This window comes from Panicum virgatum, chromosome 4K, assembly GCF_016808335.1.
Source record: "Panicum virgatum strain AP13 chromosome 4K, P.virgatum_v5, whole genome shotgun sequence".
Taxonomy (NCBI): Eukaryota; Viridiplantae; Streptophyta; class Magnoliopsida; order Poales; family Poaceae; genus Panicum; species Panicum virgatum.
The window spans coordinates 29,279,684-29,301,102 of NC_053139.1; the positions used below are offsets into that span (position 1 = coordinate 29,279,684).

The window sequence follows — 21,419 nt, forward strand, 5'->3', positions numbered from 1 at the left end:
TCTTCACTCTTCTGTTCATCCATGCTGGCGTATCACGATTCACTCAGGAGCAGGAGTCACATCACAGGTAATATGTATTTAATTATATACACACTGTTTCAAACATCAACGCCGCGTAATTTTGGTGGTGCAATTGCTTCAGCTGGAAAAAAACTCATCTGCTCATGTACGACTTCAGGAATTGCTTTGGTGGTGCTGCGCCCGCAAACAATTTCTGTTGTAATTTTAAACAGATTCTATAGCTGTATCTAGACGAGTGGCGCAAAAAAAAAATCTGTTGTAATTTCTGGTTGGAAAATGGCACAAGCTTTAGTTGGTGAAATAAAAATTTTTGGGTGTCACATCGAATACTTGACCAAATATCGGGAGAAATTTTTGGACACTAATTAAAAAACTAATTTCAGAACTTGTTTGAAAACCGCGAGACGAATCTTTTGAGGCCTTTGACCATATGGCTAATCATGCATTAATTAGGCTCAAAAGATTCGTCTCGCCATGTACATCCAAACTGTGCAATTAGTTTTATTTTTTAATTATATATATATTTAATACTTCTAATTAGTGTTGAAAAAGTGTTCAAAATTTTTTGAAAAATTTTGAAAACTAAATTGGCCCTGTTGTACTCAGTTCGGGACACGAACCATTCTTTCGCTCTGTTCGTTTCAATTAGCCAACAGTATTTTTTTCTCACACCAAATCAACATAAACCACCAACTATCAGCTAACCAATAGTACTTTTCGCTCGTAATAAATCAGCACCTACCACCAAACACATCCAGCCCAACAAATTGACTGATGGTTTCCTACGGAGAAGACAACGACACGGAGTAAAATCTAGGGCAGAAGCAGAGGGAATAGGAGGTCAGCCTGACGCGCAGCACAGCCACTGCAGCAGCAGCAGATTAGAGCAAGTATTATAAGGATGATTCAGCCGGCGAAATAAAACTCCACCTCAGAATCAGCTTACGTGGAGGAGGGAGGAAATAAGAGAGAGAAGAGTGCCGGCGCTTAGCATTTCGCCGGGCTGAATGCTTCGATGGAGGAAAAGTGCTGACCTTTGCTGCCTCTTCCAATCCTGTGTGCACATATATACCAGGCATTAAATGCTTGTGTACTATTGCAGTCAACTTTTGAGCTGTTTATTATACTAGTTAGCTCTATGTTGCTAGTTTTATATGACATGGCACCTCTTACAGCCTTCAGCTGGCTAAATTATAATCCTTGCTCTTAAAAAAATACTACGAGCTGACGCAGTAGGCCCATGGTTGCGTAAATTTCTTGCTTACCCGTGCGCGCCCTTGCGCCGTCGTGTCGTCGGCGAGCGGGAAAGACGAGAGCCGCGGCGGCAGCGGGAAAAGCTGCGCGTCCGAGTCAGAGAGGCAGCCCCGTGACGAGCCGAATTAAATTCGCAACCACCAGCCTGATCTCCCCTCCCTCCCTCCGCGCTTTTCCCTCCAGTCCCACCACCTCCACCCACCAGCAAAGCCGGCGCCGCGCCGCGCGCCCGTTCTCCCCTCCCGGGCTTCAGGCTTCGGCAGTTCAGGTGTACGACGCGATCTTCTCGTTTGTTTCTCGGGTTGATGCGGCGGCGGCTGCGGTGCTCGTGACCGGAGCCGCTGAGGAGGAGGGAGTTGTCAGGCGAGGAGGAGAGAGCCGAGGGGAATGGAAGGCGAGGCCTTGGCGGCGGCTGCTGCTGCGGAGGCGGCGGCGCGGATACGGGTGGTGCGGTGCCCCAAGTGCGACAAGTTCTTGCCGGAGCTGCCTGGCTACTCCGTCTACGTCTGCGGCGGATGCGGCGCCGCCCTCCAAGGTGCGTCTCTGCTCCTGCTGTTCCTCCTAGTGATCGCAAGGTGGAGCACCATGACGTCTGCATCTTCTCCCAAGCTGGCACAAGATTCGGTCTTCCATTGCCCGGCATGCACAATGGATTTTATCTCTGCATGACGATTGCGATTGAGCCTCCTTTTTTTTTTGGCAAATGGGGCGTGACATGGCTGTATTTTTTATGTCAGTGAGTTTGACCTCACACCTCGATTGGTTTATATATATGGTCATGCGCGGTAATGGTTAGTCTGTTTTTTAAATAAAATGCCCCTCTGAATTTTTTTTACAAAAATGCTTACTTCTTTTATTACCAAAATGCAATCGTCTGATTCTTTTAGCAAACAAAATGTTTTACTACTTTCTTATATAGAGCACTAATGTAATCTTCTGGAATCTGGAGTTATAATGTTTGCTCCATTTGTGGAACAGATGTTCTCTGGATTTTCCAGGAAACGTGTCCATTTCTAGGAGCAAATGTAGTCTTTTGATTTCCCAAAGAAATGTATAATCCATTTTAACAAACAAACCTGACCTTCTTAATATTTGTTTGTTTTTTCGTTCGTTCATGTCTTAGAAACAAATGAAACTTATTAATATTTATCAAAATTATTGCTTGGCCTTTTCAGGATCCCTTTAAAAGCATATTGTTGCCCTTCGGAATTCGGGTTGATTTTAATTTGGAGGAGTCACGTTTTTATTTGCTCGTACACAATGTACTAAGGCAGAGTCTAGCATGTGCCTTGGTGGTGCGGATATTGCTGTCTTATCGGGTTATCAGCACTTATCCTTATGACTTCTTAAATTGAAAGCATTGGGCTTAGAAAACTTAATGTTGAATTTGACCTGTGTACTATACATTACTTGATTCAGTGATTTTTATATAAAATATACCCTGTCACCAGTGATTAGTTTAGAATCCTAGCTGCTGTTTAGCCCCGGTTATACTTTTCAAGGTTGCTTTTGAGGTCAATGGGGAGCCAGAGCTGCGCCTTTGGCGCCAGTCCTGCAGAACCTGTCTTCTCTGGCTCATCGTTTTGAGCTCGTTAAATATTTCAACATGTGAACGAGCTGATAGCTCGGTGGTGAGCGCTGGCGGTGGCCAGCCCGCCCACCGGGGTTCGACTCCCGTCGGGAGCAACCCCGGTGTCGCACGGGGGTATTTCCCCAGAGGGGTGTTGGGGCTCCTGTGGTGTGGGTGTGGGTGTGTATGCTTGTGTAAGCCCCGGCAGGCGCGTCCTCGGACTTTCCGGCAGCCCATCTGTGTTGAGCGCGCGATCAGCTTGGGTGCCCAACTATATCTTACATTATTCCCAGTGCTCCTGGGTGCTTTCAAAAAAAAAATCAACATGACTTGGTGGTCATTGGCCTTCCATTTCTTTAACAGCTAATTAAATTGTCATAAATGGTAATCCAAATCTCAAAATAACATCTCCTATGCTAAAAATCTTGCAGCAAAGAAGAAGAGCTCAGCCGAATCTTCACATGATGCTGACGACGGAAATGTGAAATACCTTGAAGTTCTAGAGTGTGTTCCAGAGGCATCTGCAACCAAATCTGGAGCTAGCACTGCTTATAGGTCCGAAACCAGTACAGTGGCTGATGTACGTAGCAAACCAGTTTACAGACACCATGATAGCGTTCCGACTGGGCCAAGTCCCTCGAATCGGAACACTTCGGTCAGAGATAATGGCAAAGAGGCAAAGTACCGACACATTCGTGATTGGGAGAATGGAGAAGCGGGGCAGTCGGTGAGGGTAAGAAACATATCCCCAAGGTCTCCTATCAATGACATTCCACCCAATGCTTATCAGGGAGAAGGCCTTGTTGACTACCATTTGAGGCAGAGATACAGAAGTACTACTAGGGAATGCCCCGGTGAAGGAAACTTAGATGGTCCAAGCAGAGTTAGGGGACTTGAGAAAGACCGTGCTGAGATTTTGAGAATGCTTGATGAGTTGAGAGACCAGGTGCAGCGATCCTGCAAGGTAACCGACGGGCCAAGTGGAAGTGCACCAACTAATAGAGCACCAGGTGCCCCAAGTTCATATGGTACTTCTGACCGATTGAGTCAATTGAGGCATGATGCACCTCAATTGCATCGGAATGGTTCACATCACTCTCCATCCTTGAATGTGCGAAGTCCCAGCGTTCCTCGTGTTTATGCTGCACTGCCAGCACAACACGACCTTGTTGGATATGCAGAGCCCATTCCGCATGCAAGAGCCTCTAGCTATCCTGCTAGCCTCTATCCATGGAGAAATTTTGATACTTATTTCTTTGGACAGCAAGATCCTGATCCTCTCCTCTCTTGCCGCCATGATGGCTTCTATCACCAAGCAGCTTGTTCTTGCTTGCATTGTTGCCACCAAGAATTCTTGCCTGTACAGGGAAACCACCTGGGCTTCAATGATCAAAGGGCACCGTATCTTCTGAACAGTTACGGGGCTTATCCTGTGGACAGTCCCTTGTTTGGTCAGCAAAGATCCTGTACAAGAGGCACCAATACTACCTTGCAGCGGAATCACCAAAGGGCCAATGTAAGCAAGAAGCCTGCGCAGAGTTGTGAACCAGTTGCAGGTGGTGCCCCTTTCACCATATGCTACAATTGCTACGAAGTGCTTCAGATACCAAAGAAACAATCCTTGTCAGGAAAGGAGTATAAATTGCGGTGTGGATCATGCTCACATGCAATTCTAGTCAAGCTTGATGGAAACAGGCTCGACGTATCAGAATTTGCAGTTAGCTCACATTTATCTGTTGGTCAGGAAAATAACATGAGAACCAATGAACATACTCCAGACGAGAGGTCCATTCCCGCTTATCATTTTTCTGATGGGAGTCCTGCGTCTCAAGAAAAAGATCTGCACTCAAATTTGAGCGAGTCAGAGAACAACCATACCCCACTAGGAACTAATTCTGAGGACACTTCCCATTCAAGGGATCTTCCTCCTGAACACAATGTGGTCTCGCATGTACCAAGTTTGTCACATCGCGATCATTGTGGGTCATCTCCATCTGAACATTCTGGAGGGGGAAGTAGAAGTGCTCATTCTGAACACGAAAAGGTTATACTACTAACTGAAAGTTGCAAGCAGAACTTGGTTAAACATGTATGCGTATCAAACGAGATGCAATCTCCAGACAATGAGTTAGATGATCCTGGGTACATAGAAGACGCATTAAATATGCAACATGGTACTGGCCGCAGTAGAGCAACAAAGGGCAATGATTCTTTTATCACCAATCTCATAAAAAGGAGCTTCAAAATGAATAATGGAACACGCAATGGAAGAGCAAGGGTGCATGTGAATGGCTTTCCTATCTCTGACCGTGCGGTTAGGAAGGCTGAGAAGCTCGCTGGAGCAATCTGCCCTGGTGATTATTGGTAAATTTCTTTTGAGTTATGGCTTTTACATTTCAACTGTTCTTTGCAAACCTGAAAGGGGAATAATTCCAACACAACTACGATCTTGATGCTATTTAACTCAGGTATGACTACCATGCTGGCTTCTGGGGTGTTATGGGGCGTCCCTGCCTTGGCATGATACCTGTAAGAGCTGCTCTCATGTATTTTGTTCATTTCTGTATCATGTACCATGGTGATCAAAGCTCAAAGTGCATATTTTGCTTGCAGCCTTATATTCCAGAGTTTAATTACCCCATGCCCAAGAACTGTGCTGGTGGAAACACTAGCGTATTTGTTAATGGAAGAGAACTACATCAGAAGGATTTGGATTTGCTTGTGACTAGAGGACTCTCTGATTCCCCTGGCAGATCGTATGTAGTTGAAAATTCTGGAAAGGTTTCAGATGAAGTATCTGGTGAAGAACTTTATGGCCTTGGCAAGCTTGCACCAACGTAAGTATCCCTTACTAAGAAGTCTTGTTCCATTGCTTCATTAATCAAAACTTCTTGCGAGTATGCTACCATATTGTGCTTTCTGCGAATTTCTTTCTAAGTTGCTGCTGTTCCCTTGTATATATTTATATACATCTTGCCTGGAAAATGTCAAGCAAAGGCCTGAAAAAAAAACTATAGTTCTCTGAATTTGATCCTTCTATGATTTCTGAAATATATTCAAGAATCAATGTAGTCAAACAACAAAATCTTTCTTGTTCGATGGGTTGCATGTTCCACCTTAAAAAGTTGCCCTAACCCGTTTCACTTTCCTTAGTATTGGTTACACTGCATTTTTCTCATCTCAACATATAATGCTTAACAACAAACTTACTATTTACAAATGTTAAGGCAGCACTGTTAACAGGGTCCGCGACAAGGTGGTTTCCCATCGCCTTGCTTAAGGCTCGCCTTAGCCCGCCTAGGCGACTGAGCGGCTCCCCATCGCCTTGCCTCGCCTTACCGCTTTAAAAATCTTGACTGTTAATATATAAAATGGCAGATGATCACATCTCATATTGCACAGTTAGCATAACATAATATTCAGCTGAAAATTCAGTGCAGGTTTGTACACCTGCCTGCAGGACAATTTTTATAAATCTTGTGAGGGCTTCTCATAAAAGTTAAGAGCTACTTAATCGGTGATTCACGTGTATGGCTTTGTCAAGATGGTTTGGCATCACTGGTTGCTTTTAGCTGAACTGAAGTCCCTTTTTCAATGATAGTTCTCTAAATTTTTACTGCACATGTTACTGGGAGGGTTGTTTGTTCTAGTTGTTATGACTAATTTGTTTATGCTGTCGCAAGTACTTTGGTATGTGGCGTGGTGACGTACATGATTCTCATTTTTCAGAGACAGTCATGCCTTTTAATTTCTTGAATTTATGTATTGGTTTTTGGGGCATGGATCACACAGCTTTAAGTTTCACCATGCTAACTGAAGTGTACGCGCTTTTTCATTCAATGTTCAGAGTTGAGAAAATGGGGCGAGGATTTGGCATGCGAGTCCCAAGATTCATCCAGTGAGAGGTCAAATACAGCACAACTAGAATTCTGAACCTCGGAAGGCAAATGGATGGAAATATTTCAGGTCTAGTGCAGGTTACTTCAGTTGTGAACTTGTGATGCTAGTTCCATGTCTCTTTTTCCCCCTTGATTGTCTTCCCCTTAAGCTGAGGCATAATTCAGTCATATGGAGGTACTCTTGTAATCTTCTGATGCATTGAATGTTACTAAAACATTTCCCGTTTTCATTTGGTTGTTACGCAAAAAAAAACAAACAAAGGAATTATCTAGTCGCATAGTACGAAATGTATCCAATTAGCAAAAAGGGAAGTAATAATTAAGTTATTCATGTTGAATTAACGAGTCATGATTATTTCTTACAGCAATTATGTTCTTATTAGTAGCTATGGAATTTAAGAGCTGATCAAGGAATGTAAAAAAAATATTCTTTTAAGAAAAAGGAATAGTTCCGACCTGCAACCGCCTAACATCATTCTCACTTTCTCAGTACTGGCGATACATAAATTAAAGGGAAGTAAAATTGCTACTGCGATTGAAACTCAGGAATAGGCCTATAACAAGAGCAAAAGCTTCTCTGAATTCTCATTTCGTGATTCTCCATTTCAATTGTCCTGCTCTGCTCTCTCAGATTCTCAGTCTGCTCTCAACTGAAACGCTTCCGTAGTTTCAGTAATAATAACCGGATGGCAAAATTAGCATTTTGGTCTCTCCACTTTTATTTGAGGGTTAAGTTCATCCTTTTGTTTCAGATAGGTCAACATAGTCCCTCAATTTTTATTTTCTGGTCAAACTCACCCTTGTGCTATATTATACTCCATAATAACATTAAATTTATGGAAAAAGTCATCTTTACTCTTGTCCCTTCTAAATTCTTCAACAGTTTATTATTACTTAAAAATATTTAGAAAATTCAAGCAAATCAGTGTAGTGGTATGAGCATCAATGCGTTTAGGAGTTGAACATCACAAGTATTAATTTTGGAGCATAGAAATTTATTTATTCATACATGCATTGTATTGCGGGCTCATGAAGAGCGAAATTTAAGAAGGGAAGATTTTTTGCATTTATTTTATGTTATTATAGATTATAATATTAGCGTAAGGACAGGTATGACCCTAAAGTGAAAGTTGAGGGATTATATTGATCAATTTAAAAATTGACAGTTGAGAGATTAAAATGACTATTTTTGCCTAACTGGATCGGGCCAGTTGCATGAAGTTGATGGGTGTGGTGTATTTGGCCGGCCCATCGTAGAATGCCCGGGCGACGAGAGAAGCGGTCCGCTGGGTCAGGTGCACGACGTCCCAGTAGACAAGCCGGTCGCGGTCGGCGCAGAGCGTGGTGGCGTTGGGGGAGCACGCCGCCTCCGCGGCCAGCCGACCGCTCCCGCAGCACGCGCCGGCGACGTCGTCGGCGTACCCCGACGCCCGCGGGTCGGCCAGGACGTCCCGCGTGAAGCCGAAGGAGTCGGCGAGGGAGTAGACGAGGCCGGGGAGCCTCGGGGCGAGGCCGGCGAGCCGGGGCCGGAGGGCGCCGTTGAAGCCGGCGGCGAGGCGGTTGAGGTCCTCCCAGCAGGCGGGGCCCGCCGGGCCGAGCACCCGCGCCGCCGGCGTGCACCCCAATAGCCCGACGTTGACCAAGGCGAACTTCCTGGCGCCCATCGAGTAGAGCTCCTCAACGGTGGCGGAGTAGTTGGCGATGAGGTTGACGTAGAGCGCGGCGGCATTCGTTCGGTCCGCAGCCGACCTGTTCTGCGCCCGCGCCGCCATCGCGGAGACGAACATGTCGTTGTTGCCGATGCCTACGAGGAAGATGGACCTGGAGAGCTGGGCGCTCGCCGCACGGAGGCCCACCGCGGCGACCATCTTTGCCTTGGTGGCGCCGAAGTACTCCACCTGCTTCGACAGCGGGATCGTGTTTCCGGCGTTCTGCATACGTATATGCATGTGCGTGCGTATCAATTAATCTTTTTTTAAAAAAATGAACTAATTAGTTTGTTCTGCATTTAAAAACGGAGGGAATAGAGAGGGAAATTTTCCCCCTTTTTTGAGGTTTTGATTGATCCCAATTCGAACTAGTACTTACGGTGGAGTCGAGGATCCCTGCTCCTCCGGAAGCGTAGCTGATGCCACTGCTGAGCGCGGTGGTGGTCAGGTCGCCGGAGGAGGCCAGCGACAGGTAGGCGGGAGGGCTACACGCGAATCCCATGTTCTTTGCTGCAGCACATACAGACTCAGGATGCGGTACGGCCCATGAACACATGGTTAGAAAATACTTACCGACGTAGTCGGCGATGTTGTAGCCGTTGCTGAACCTCCCGGTGGGGATGGACCCCGGGAAGTCGATGCCGTTGTACGGCATGTTGGCCCTGCCGACGGCCGCCCCCGGCAGGTGGTTGTTGTTGCCGACGTCCAGTATCGAGGACCCGAACACATACATCGCCGGCGGCCGGGCGGCGGCGGCGATGGTGCCGACGAGCGCCGCCGCCTGCACACATACCACAAGGCGAAGAAGGCGCAGCAGGAGACGCCGACGAGCCCCCATCGTTTGCTGATCGAGCTGCTTTGCAGCTAGCTACTCCTAGTCCGCTTCTTTTTTTAGGACAATAATATATAAGCCGGTGTTAATAAGCTCCGATGCTAGCTGCCATTGCTTGCATACTTTTCTTTCCCTTTTTTAGGGAAGAGATTAGATGCCTGATGCTCGCCAACCTTGTGCGACTCGTCAGTGATGGAGTAGGGGGGCAGGTAGTAATAGTGCCATGGTAGACTTGTACCAGGCACGTGCGCGCGCTGACGCGGACGCGTGACGCTGACAATTTTTAGCGTTACCTGGATCCTGCGTAAGCGTGACGTCACTGGACTTCAGCAGCTCGGTGAGAGGAAGGAGACGGGAGGAGGCGTCTTAGGGGGTGGTCAGAAACAGGGACTTCAAAAAAGTCCTAGGGACTTTTTAGTATTTAGAAGTATTAAATAAATATTAATTATAAAACTAACTGCAGAATCCTGGGGCTAAACTGCGAGACGAATCTAATGAGGTATTTTAATCTATGATTAGCGAACGGTTACTGTAGCATCACTGTAGCAAATTATGAATTAATTAGGCTCATTAGATTCGTCTCGCGAAAAAGCACTCAGCTGTCAAAAAACATTTATAAACAGATTTTATTTAATAATATAAAATAGTAAGATTTCTTTTGATGTGATAGGGACTTTTGAAAAAAGTCCTGGAGCCAAACAGTCTCTTAGTTGCAATGAGCGGAGGAGTCGTAGGCATCGTGAGCGAGCCCTGGTCCTCAGCCCTCAGGCGCATGACCTTTCGTCGCTCCATACATGCGCGCGTGGGCTGCGGCGCGGTGGAATGTAATATTCTACCACGTACGGTCTGTGTAAATCATGTCTATATGACTATATATGTAACATGAGTTTTTTTTCTTCTTTCCAGGAATACTCTACATCTAAAATTCAGAGGGGAAGAAGAGAGGGGAGGAGGAGAAACTTACACGAGGGGCAACCGGAGAAGGGGTAAATATCAAGAGACACGTGTGACTGGTAGTCAAATCAGCACACAGGTTGGAACAATTTTTTTGATAAAAAATTATTATTATTATTACTAGAACAATTGTTCCAACAATTAAACAATTATTAGACGTTCAAAAAATATTCAAATTTTTTGAGGTCTTTCATGAACTGATACATTGGACCAATCTAGCTTCTTAGTTTAGCCCAACTAACAAGAAATACCCCTGGCTTCTTAGTTTAGCCCGAATCACTAAATTTAGCGTCGTTCGGATGTACTAAATTTGTCTGGCTTGGGTGAATTTGGCTGGGCTGTATTTTGAGGTCTTTCACGAACTGATACATTGGACCAATCTAGCTTCTTAGTTTAGCCCAACTAATGAGAAATACCCCTGGCTTCTTAGTTTAGCCCGAATCACTAATTTTAGCGCCGTTCGGATGCACTAAATTTGTCTGGCTGGGGTGAATTTGGCTGGCCCAGCCGTTCGGCGCCCGCTCCAGCCGGACGGCTGGTGGTTAAGCCACGCTGCGCTGCACGCCTCCATCTGCAAACACCCGCGCATCCAGCCAGCTAGCACAAACAGCAAAAATCAGACAGCACTGTTCATCCAGCCAGCCCTCCGTTCTAGCCAGCCGCCTGCTCCTTTTTCATGCAGGCCGCAAACCAACCACGGCCGAACTGGGCTGAGTTGCCTTTGAGCTGGGCCTGGACATTGTTGATACTTGATAGAATCGGCCAGGAAGCAAGCAATGAGCTGGGTCCTCCCACTGTGAATCAAAATGATAATATAGCCTTGTTATTGCTCAACATTCACCATGTCGGCCCAACTCAGATGTCTCTATCTCATTTTTCCTTCACCGCGTGTGTCGCCGGCTAAAAAATAATTTTCTCGGCTACACACTCTCCTCGAAATAAATCTCAGACAATGAACAATAGGTACTTAACATCTCAAACAATGAAACAAGTGGTTGTATAGGATGAATAGTAGTCACTGAACATCATGAATAAACCAGTCTACATAGACGGACAATTTACTCTCTACAAGACATACAAATAATTTATACTGCAAATAAGTTAGTCTATAAAGTGAACAGATGACTCCGTGCATGAACAAATTGCTCCACACTAAGGACAATTAGATCCATATGGTGAACAAATTATTCCTATAGGCGAACGATTTAATCTACATAACGAACAAACTGTTTGACATCACAAACATTACGACAAAACAATTCTATTAAGCAAAAGTGATATAATTTATAAAAAATGGGTAGATTGTGATACGAATAAACAAAAGTATCTACACAATGATTAGAAAGGTAAACAAGAAATTATAGATAAATATACTGACAATTAGAAAAAAGGAATAAAAAATAAAAAGAAAGGAACTAAAAATGTATCTAAGAAGATTAGGGATACCAAATAATTAAAAATAAATATAATAAGAAAATTTAAATAAAAATAAAAAATCATGATAAACATAAATTAGAAGAAAAATGAAAAGAAATTGGGTAAAAAGAATCAAAAGGAAAATAATAAATAAAGTAAGACAAGAAGAATAATATTAATAAAGAAAGAAACAAAAATGAAAAAGGAAGTGAATAGAATAAAATAGAAACAAAAGGATGGGTTGCTGTCCCACACAGGAAAAGAAAATATTACCTAGCAACAAGGTTTTAAATAGCCGGCTATAGCTTCCGCTATAGACCGCTATAGCTTCTAGAAAGGGCGGCCGCTATGGTATTTAGCCCGCTAAAGCCGGCTATAGCCCGCTAAATTCCGGATATAGCCCGCTAAACGCCGTAACGGCAGTTCTACCGCTAAACGTCTTAGCCGGCGATTTAAAACCTTGCCTAGCAAGCTGTCGCTCCCTCCTGTGCGTGCGTTACCTTTTTTTTAGCATCACCCCCAGATTTTATTGATCATGATAGGAGTTAAGCCCACTGGCGGATCTAAGAACCACATATGAAGACATAAATCTTTATACGAAGAAGATGTAGCCAGATTATGAGCATCTACATTTGAGCCTTGTCCTTCATGTATGAACTGGACAGACTGAAATTCTTTTTGGCTGCCGTCTTGATTTCTCGCACAATCCGGCCATAAGGTCCCATCGACACGCCCTAGATACTCCAGACGACATTGGCGCAATCACTCGCTAGTACCAGGTTATGCAGAAGCAAGTCCTTTCCCAGGGCCAAGCCTTCCCTGCATGCAAGAACCTCAAGTGCTTCCGGGTCTGATATATTGGCCAACACCACCGAAGAAGCCAGTCGAGTTACGAGCGACCGCCGCCACCGAACCTATGCTCGAGTTCTTGGACACACTGCTGCGTAGACATTTACCTTCATCTTCCCAGGCGGGTAGACCGCCATCTGGGCACAACAGAAGGCCCTAACCTAGTCACATTGGGCTGCGTGTTCAGAAGCTCTAGTTCTGACACAAAACATTCCACCAACTTGTGTGTAGACAACAAGCTCTAGAATAAATTCCATGGATAGTTTTCCTTTCTGACGTGCCATATCGCCGGCCGCCAAGTCACCACCACTCTCGTCAAAACTGGATGGGATACAGAAGCAATCACTTCCGCAAACTGGATGGGATACAGAAGCAATCACTTCCGCCAGCCAGTCCTTGGCTTCATACGCTTGTATATGTTAGAAACTATATGGAGACCCAGACATAACGGGGCACAACAGATTAAGATAATGGGCCTAACTCAACCCAAAAGACTAGCCTTATAGGTGATGATTGTTTGGTCTTATATGTTGTACTCCCCCAACATTAATTTCCAATGTGGGATTAAATCCAACAATCTCCCCCGGTCACACATTGGGCCCAAATCTTCTATTAGAAGGCATCATCACAGGCCTTAAGTTTTTTTAGATCCGAACGGAGATGCCAATTTTTTTTAACTCTCCAAATGTGGATCCGAACGAGCTCCCCCGTCACAAGAGTAATTTCATCTCCAATGTCACAAAGACGTGACTATTGAACGGAGATAACGGGCTCCCCCGTAAACGTGTGAAAGAGATTGTTAGCCCATGAGGTTTGATACCACTTGTTAGAAACTATATGGAGGCCCAGACATAACGGAGCACAACAGATTAAGATAATGTGTCTAACTCAACCCAAAAGACTAGCCTTATAGGTGAGGATTGCTTGGTCTTATATGTTGTACTCCCCCTATATTAATTTCTAATGTGGGACTAAACCCAACAATAGTGGTGTCAGAGCAAAGATCATCCAGCGACAACAACGATCGTAGCAAGAGCAATGACGGTAGAGGCCGCTCCCAGTCCAAAAGGTCCCAAGAAGAAATTATTTTGTAAGTACTGCAAGAAGAAATCTCATATGATTGAGGATTGCTGGAAATTGCAGAATAAGGAGAAGAGAAAAAATAAATTTGATGGTAAGGCTAGTGTTGCTTCCGCTGGTGAAAACTCTGAGTCAGATTGTTTGGTTGTCTTTGCTGGTTGTGTTGCTGGTCATGATGAGTGGATTCTTGATTCTGCATGTTCCTTTCATATCTGCACAAACAGAGATTGGTTCAGTTCCTATGAGTCTTTGCAGAACGGTGATTTTGTGCGCATGGGAGATGATAACCCGTGTGAGATTGTTGGCATTGGCTCTGTTCAGATCAAGACCCCATGATGGCATGATTCGCACATTGAAAAATGTGAGGCACATATCAGGGATGAAAAGAAATCTGATCTCATTGAGCACACTTGATAAAGGACTCAAATACACCGATTCAGGTGGAGTTGTGAAGGTATCTTTAGGTTCTCTTGTATGTTTGCTGGGTGATCTAAATCTTTCAAATTTATATGTTCTCAGAGGTTGTACTTTGCATGGTTCTGTTTCTGCTGCTAATGTTGCTAATACTGAACCTAGTAAGACTGACCTTTGGCATATGCGTCTTGGACACAAGAGTGAACTCAGTATGGCAGAATTGATGAAGAGAAACCTGCTGGATGGCTGTATTTTGAGTGGCAAGAAGTTCTGTGAGAATTGTGTATTTGGTAAGCACAAGAGGGTCAAATTCAATACCTCTGTTCATACCACAAAAGGTACACTTGATTATGTTCATGCTGATTTGTGGGGTCCTTCCCGTAAGCCTTCATATGGTTCTTCAGCGTTTCAATATGCATGATTCAAAGCCAGTTAGTACTCCTATTGCACCTCACTTTAAATTGTCAGCCGCTCAGTGTCCTAGTTCTGATGAGGATGTTGAATACATGTCAAAAGTCCCATATTTTAGTGCGGTTGGTTCTTTGATGTATGACATGGTCTGCTCTCGCCTAGATTTATCATATGCTATGAGTTTGGTTAGCAGATACATGTCTAATCCTGGTAAAGAACACTGGAAGACAGTTCAGTGGATTTTCAGGTACCTCAAAGGAACAACAGATTCTTGTTTGAAGTTTGGGAGAACTGACCAGGGACTCATTGGTTATGTGGATTCAGATTATGCTGCTGATTTAGATAGGCGCAGGTCACTCACTGGTTATGTGTTCACTGTTGGCAGTTGTGCTATGAGTTAGAAGGCTACTTTGCAGCCTGTTGTTGCTATGTCTACCACAGAAGCAGAATATATGGCTATTGCTGAAGCGTGCAAGGAGTCAGTTTGGCTGAAAGGTTTGTTTGCTGAGCTGTGTGGAGTTGATTCTTGCATTGATCTATTCTGTGACAGTCAAAGTGCTATTTGCCTCACCAAATATCAGATGTTTTATGAAAGAACAAAGCATATTGATGTCAAGTACCATTATGTTCGTGATGTTATTTCACAAGGTAAATTGAAGGTATGCAAAATAAGTACTCATGATAATCCAGCTGATATGATGTCTAAACCAGTTCCTGTAGCTAAGTTTGAGCTTTGCTCAAGCTTAGTTGGTTTGACAGCTTAGCCCAAGAGGCTAGTTGGCGCCAGAACTTCTATTCTTTGTTGTGTTCAGGTGATGATTTTGATATGCTACAAGAAGGATTTGAGCTTGGACCATTAAGTATTTCAGTTATTCCAAATAAATCCCAAAGGCCCATGTGGTGCAAACTTTTAATCCCACATTGCTAGTAGAAGTTGAGGAGACCATGACTCTCCTATATATCTAACCCATATGCTTCACCGGAGAACATCAATCCGATTATTCCTCTTGTAAGCCGCCGTTAGGCGTTGTAAACACACACCCGATATAGTAAAGTTCTTGCTGGCTGGCGCCCGTGGTTTTTTCCCTTCGCATTGGAGGGGTTTTCCACGTTAAATCTTTGTGTCTCTTGAAGTTTGATCTTTGGTGTTTTCATCATTTTGTTTGCCCTCGTTTCTAGCGGTATCTTGCACAAATGCTCTGTAATTTCCTCGCTCTCCAGTGCCCATACGCACATGGACATACATGTTACACTCCAACAGCCAACAGTGAGTGTCTCCACGAGTCCAGCTGTCCACAAATAGCACAACGCCTCTGAGTTGTCATGTTCCGGTGATGAAGGATATCACCTGATGGCAAGATTGTCGAGCCAAACTCCGCAGGAAAACACGAATTTTAGACGGCACTTGGACTTTCCATATGGCCGACCAATCTTTCTGTTCCCCTGTAGTGTCTGATTTTCCAGCCACGCCTCACCATTCTCCTTCGGAAGAATGTTTTGTGCCATTGCCCAGCCATACGACAGTCTTCTCATAATGTCAAGCCCAGAGCGAACTTTTTTCATTTTTATATTTTTTAAAAATTAAAATTTCAAAAATATATGTCCGTTTTCAAATATTTCAAAAATATACCCCGGTCGCCCTCCCATAGGGTGACAGGCCCAAAGTGTAATTTTTTTTCTTCCAATTTGCAACGAAGTCCCTGGAGAAAAAAAAAGGGGACCTGTCGCCCCCCAACGGGCGACAGGGGCCTGTCGCCCGAGGGCCCACCCCTCGGGCGACAGGCCCCTGTCGCCCGTTGGGGGGGCGACAGGCCCCCCCTTTTTTTCGACAGGGCCCCCTTTTTTCCCAGGGACTTTTATTTTTCCAGGGACCTATTTTGAGCTATTCGAGCGTGTATTCGTCATCATCGTCGGCAAGATCTCGGCCGCTAACTCCTACCGCACGTAACTTGTCCTTCATTAAATCACGGGAAAAAATCGTAAGAACTTCCCTTATTTCACGAGCATTATGGAACCCACAAACATAATAAGTTCACATCAATAATATCTATAGAAACAAATGACAAGTAACCTACCACAATCATAAACATCGGATACAAATAAGCGGTCCACAGCTATCTCATTACAAATAAACATCATATACATCTAACCACCCCTAGGGCGTCGGACCCTCTTAGCCCTCTGCTGGGCACGGACATGTCCCTCGGAGTAGGTGAGAACATCCGGAGACCTCACCTGTCGCTCAGGACGCGCAAGGGGCTACGGTGTCTGCAGCTGAGAGATCCCAAGTGGTGCTCCTCCTAGCTGTGAATACCCCAAGACATCGGGGTCACCTTGCGCGGCAGGCTCTTCTGGACTCAAGCTGTCGAAGTCGTCTAAGGTGAATGTCTCGTTATCTGGTCGAAAGGAGGAAGAAGAAGGTCCGGCGCCCGCATCGGGGTAGAATCCTACGCAAAAAATGTGGATGTTAGCGTACGCTCGTATATTTCGTAATGACATGTAGAAACCGAAATACGAAACATAAATTAACCTGTGTAGGCCGGTATCTGTGGCCCCGGTACCATCCCTGGATACGGTCCGCCAACTGGTGATGTCCCTCTAAACATTCCAGTATGGCCGAACGCAGTAGCTGGATCGTATCCTGTATGTGATATTAGTAAATATGTAGGAACACTTGATGTAATTTTAAAGAGATATGTACGTTACCTGCACTTGGGAAGAACTGCGACGTCGGCCCGTGCATGGTCGACGGACACGGGAACGACGACGAGGCCTGAGACGACCCGTGGCTGTCTTCGTACTGCACACGGCTTCCGATGTTGTGCGCTACCTGACGCAACTGATCACGCTGCCTCGACCATGCCTCTGTCTGCTCAAACTGGGTCATTGGGGATCCGGCACGTACCCTCGTCAGGTAAGTCGAGCAGTCCGTCTCCATCATGTTGCAAAGGCGAAGCTGCATCAATTCAGTAAAGTTACAAACACATGAATTATCTTATGAATATGATTATATATATGCAAATATGATCAAGAGACTCACCGCGCCAGCTAGTGTCTCCACGTGGTGCCGGGCATAGCCATCCTGAGGCCTCGCCTGGTGTGGCTGCGGGTGAGTGTCAACAAAAACCAGACGAGGTTTGGTATTCTGCCTCCATCTCGTCCAGAATGCTATGTATCATCTCTCCCTCATCAGCAAGGCCCTGTGGTCCCATGTTTTGGTTCTCTGTCTCTTCTGACTCATCTTGCTCAACATAATTGGTCTCTCTTCGAATACTCGGAGTTCCTTGATCTGCACAATGTTGGATTTCATTTTGTGTCTTCTCCCGGATTTGAACAAGAATGGCCAGAGGCCACCCACGCTCTAGAGCTGCTTGCATGTACTTCTGCCAGTCATCAGTGCTGTGTATCATCATTAATTCTCATAATTCACTTTCTACCTCCCAATTAACAAGAGACTGGACAGTGATCACATGTGTCAACGGATCAACAAGGAACCCACGCTGCAGCCACTTACATATGGAACCAAAACTCCTTTCCAGAGGTTTATCTATGCCGCTAGATGTGCGCTTAAAGGTAGAAAGATCTACTCCATTTGGCCCATACATAACATTGTATTCACCATAAAATACTTGAAACTGCATCTTGCTCGACATATCTGTATATCACATAATACTTATCGAGTTATACTCTTTACTTCACTACCTTATTCAATAATCCGTAAAAACTAAATATGAAATTCAATTACAACGTATAAGTGTTCATAACTACGTGATGACACTCAAATTCTACCCAGCGGCGGTCGCCCGTGGGCTGGGCGACAGGCCCCTGTCGCCCCCCCAACGGGCGACAGATTTTTTTTATTCCCAGGGACCTTATTGCGAATTTGAAAAAAAAAAATTCACTTAAGGCCTGTCGCCCTATAGGGGGCGACCGGGGGGTATTTTTGAAATATTTCAAAACGGACATATATTTTTGAAATTTTAATTTTTAAAAAATATAAAAATGAAAAAACCGCAAGCCCAGAAGTCTCCCAGCCTTCTGATGCTGACCATAATGCGTGCGTTGCCTTCCTGCGCATAGCATTGCTCGAGGGGCCCAAGCTGGTGCAATGTATTGGGCCTTTTAACGTCCTCCGGCCTGCCAATGCTCTCTAGATGCAACAAACGTGGAATTTACAGCGCTCCCTATATATACTCATACGGAATTCCTAACACTCGAGTATGTCTTTACATCTCAGTCGATTTTTTAACACCGAATCTGGTGTTTCTGTTTCGATGTGAATTTTAGTGCGTGCATGGGTCCGTCCGTGGTGACAGGAGCGTTGCTATTTCGTGGGGATGCGTGCTGCATTGTTTTTTTTTTTTGTCATCACTCGATGTTTCAAATGGATGGCTGATATTGTTTTGTGATTGTTGAGTTAGGCTCATGTGGTGTTGAATGGGGGGGCGGTGTGGATGTTTTGGATTGGACCCATTTTTCAAGATATTTAGTTTAAAGACATAGAGGTTGGGTTTAATTCCAAGAGGGTATATACCCTGTAGATCCGGCTTGAAATGATTCCTTTAAAATGAAGGGACCCTTCAACACCGTTGTTCTCCGTTGAGCGCGAGCGAGAGTGGCCGCCGGGTCGCGTGGGTGGGGGAGGCCGGCGCTGGGTGCAGGCCTGCTGGGGCGTGAGGGCGGCTGCAGCGGCGGACGAGCTCCGCTAGGAGGGACGCGCAATGCTAGGGCGGGCGCGACGACCGCGGTGCCGCACGGGTGCGACCGCAACTGCCGCGCGGAGGCGGCGATGATGGCAGCGTGGTGTTGTACACCTGCGGCCGCGGTAGCCGCGCGGCGTGGGATGGGCGAGGCCGTGCGGCGACGAGCGAATAACAAAATGAGTCAGGCGGGAGGAAGGGCGAGCGGGCAAGGAAGGCAATGAAGAAGATAGGATAGGAAAAAAGAGAGAAGGGAATGACATATGGTTGATTATTTTCAAATAATATTATTTTAATAGAAATTATAAAAGTAAATGGTTGATTCCAAAAATTGTAAATATAGTAGTCTATCGGCTTCGAGCGAGCCGACAAGGTAGCTCTCGGCCATTCGGCCGATAAGAGCCTTTCGGCACTGTATAGGGTGTCCAAGTTAGCTTCCACGTCTTAGCCACGTTAGCTACGTTAGCTTCCACGTCGTCGCATCTTATCCACGTTATTAGCTTCCACGTTGTCCATGACATGACCTGTCGGCCAATTGTTGGCCTAGAGGCCCTATCGGCACTCCATGCCGAGTAGTTTTGCTTGTTATTAGCGCATTTGAATGGCAATTATAGCTTGATTTGGTATTTATTTTTATGCTATTTGGTATTGATTTAATTATAAGGATCTCATTACAAAGCTAAAATATAATATTTTTGTGAAATAAAATTTGAATGCTAAAACAACACTTATTTTGGGACAGAAGGAGTATATCTCATTGCTATTATCTTAAGCTAATCTACCTAGCTAACGTACGGCCGGCCCTAATTATGTACGGCCGCCCCTAATTAGGAAAGTTCAGTAGAGTAAAAATATCTTCTTTCCATATTTAGAAGTGACTCCAATCAGTACATCAAAAATTAGTATCACGAGCAATTTTCTACTAGAATTGCACCAATCACCACCCCCTCTAATCTGTTCATGTTACATTATTTCTACTTGACTAATACTACCATTCAACTCAATTGTTACATGAAGCAATTTTTTGACACGAATCAAGCAAATTTATGAAAGACCTCAAGAAAATTAAAATATGTACAAAGGCAATTTTCACCACCAACTCTCGAACAAGCATCAACTCTAGAGTGCAACTCGCGTCCAACTCTAGCACAGGTAAGCAAGCAAGCAACTAAAGCATGTGCACCCTCTGTTGAGCAAAAGTCTTCATGCCCAGCTTGGCTTTGTCTTCAACACCATGTTTTCGCACAGTAATAGTGGTGACAGCAAGTTCTTCTATCAAACCTGCTTGAGACTTTGATAAAGCAATTAACCCACCAGTATCGATAACCATAATCTCCTAATCACTCCAATAAGATCGTCCATATATATAACCGATCTCTTGTCACACCAGATTCATCAACAATGATAGCCCCTGTTTCCCTGAAAGACATGAGAATTCAACTCATTGAAGGAACTTCTGCATTCAGATTTGAACATTATATGGTGACCAACATTGCAGACACAACACTGAAGTGATGATGATTGGCGTACCCCAACAAGACGGTTGAACAACGCAGATTTACTGACATTTGGCCTCCCAAGAATTGCCACCTTTGGAAGAAGACTATATCTGAAATCATGTATATGGCAGTATATTAAAAAAATTAGCGTTTAGCCATTTGATTCAGTAGAACATGACGGTGTGTATACTGACATGTTTAGACATGGATTCCCTAATGTTTAGAACATGAAGTGCACTATTTTGCCTATCAAGAACCATATTGTTCCATATTACAAAATATGGTGGTTGTCTGCTGAAATGTATTGTTTTGCTTAATCTAGAATCATAATATTGCCTACTAAGGAAAAAGATGCATGCGACACTTACATACTAATAGACAATCGATAGAAAGTAGAAATTTTTCTAAACCGCTTCATGTGAATATTTTAAATGCTAGTCGGATAGTATGTTACCTATCAAGAACCATATTGTTTCATAGTACAAAATTACGGTGTTGCCTACTAAAATGTATTGTTTTGCTTAATCTAGAATCATATTATTGCCTGAGGAAAAAGATGCATGCAACGCTTATGTACTAATTGACAATCGATAGGAAGTAGAAATTTTTCTAAATTGCTTCATGTAAATATTTTAAATGCTAGTCGGATAGTATTTAAATGCCTATAGAAATTTATTAAAATGCTAATGATGAACACGCATGCAACTAGTTTCAGGACTGCAAGACAAAAACTGTCTTCCATGCAGAAATGCAAAAAGCTAGTGACCATGTGGAAAAAAGCTAACAGGCATATAGAAAAATAGACTCAATA

At 44.4% G+C, this 21,419-nt stretch overlaps 2 protein-coding genes across 2 annotated transcripts; one reads left to right on the top strand and one right to left on the bottom strand.

The window, feature by feature from the left end:
* The first annotated feature begins 1,394 nt into the window (after positions 1–1,394).
* On the top strand, positions 1,395–6,974 carry LOC120704730. The gene is made up of 5 exons (XM_039989219.1): positions 1,395–1,810; positions 3,277–5,209; positions 5,314–5,374; positions 5,459–5,682; positions 6,693–6,974. The coding sequence occupies exons 1-5, from the start codon at positions 1,663–1,665 to the stop codon at positions 6,745–6,747; spliced, it is 2,421 nt and encodes an 806-aa protein (XP_039845153.1). The 5' UTR covers positions 1,395–1,662; the 3' UTR covers positions 6,748–6,974.
* A 486-nt stretch (positions 6,975–7,460) lies between these two features.
* LOC120704731 (GDSL esterase/lipase At5g55050-like) lies at positions 7,461–9,452 on the bottom strand. Its single transcript, XM_039989220.1, has 3 exons — positions 9,027–9,452; positions 8,833–8,963; positions 7,461–8,675 (listed from the first exon to the last, which is right to left on the bottom strand). The coding sequence occupies exons 1-3, from the start codon at positions 9,289–9,291 to the stop codon at positions 7,938–7,940; spliced, it is 1,134 nt and encodes a 377-aa protein (XP_039845154.1). The 5' UTR covers positions 9,292–9,452; the 3' UTR covers positions 7,461–7,937.
* Between the last annotated feature and the right edge of the window lie 11,967 nt (positions 9,453–21,419).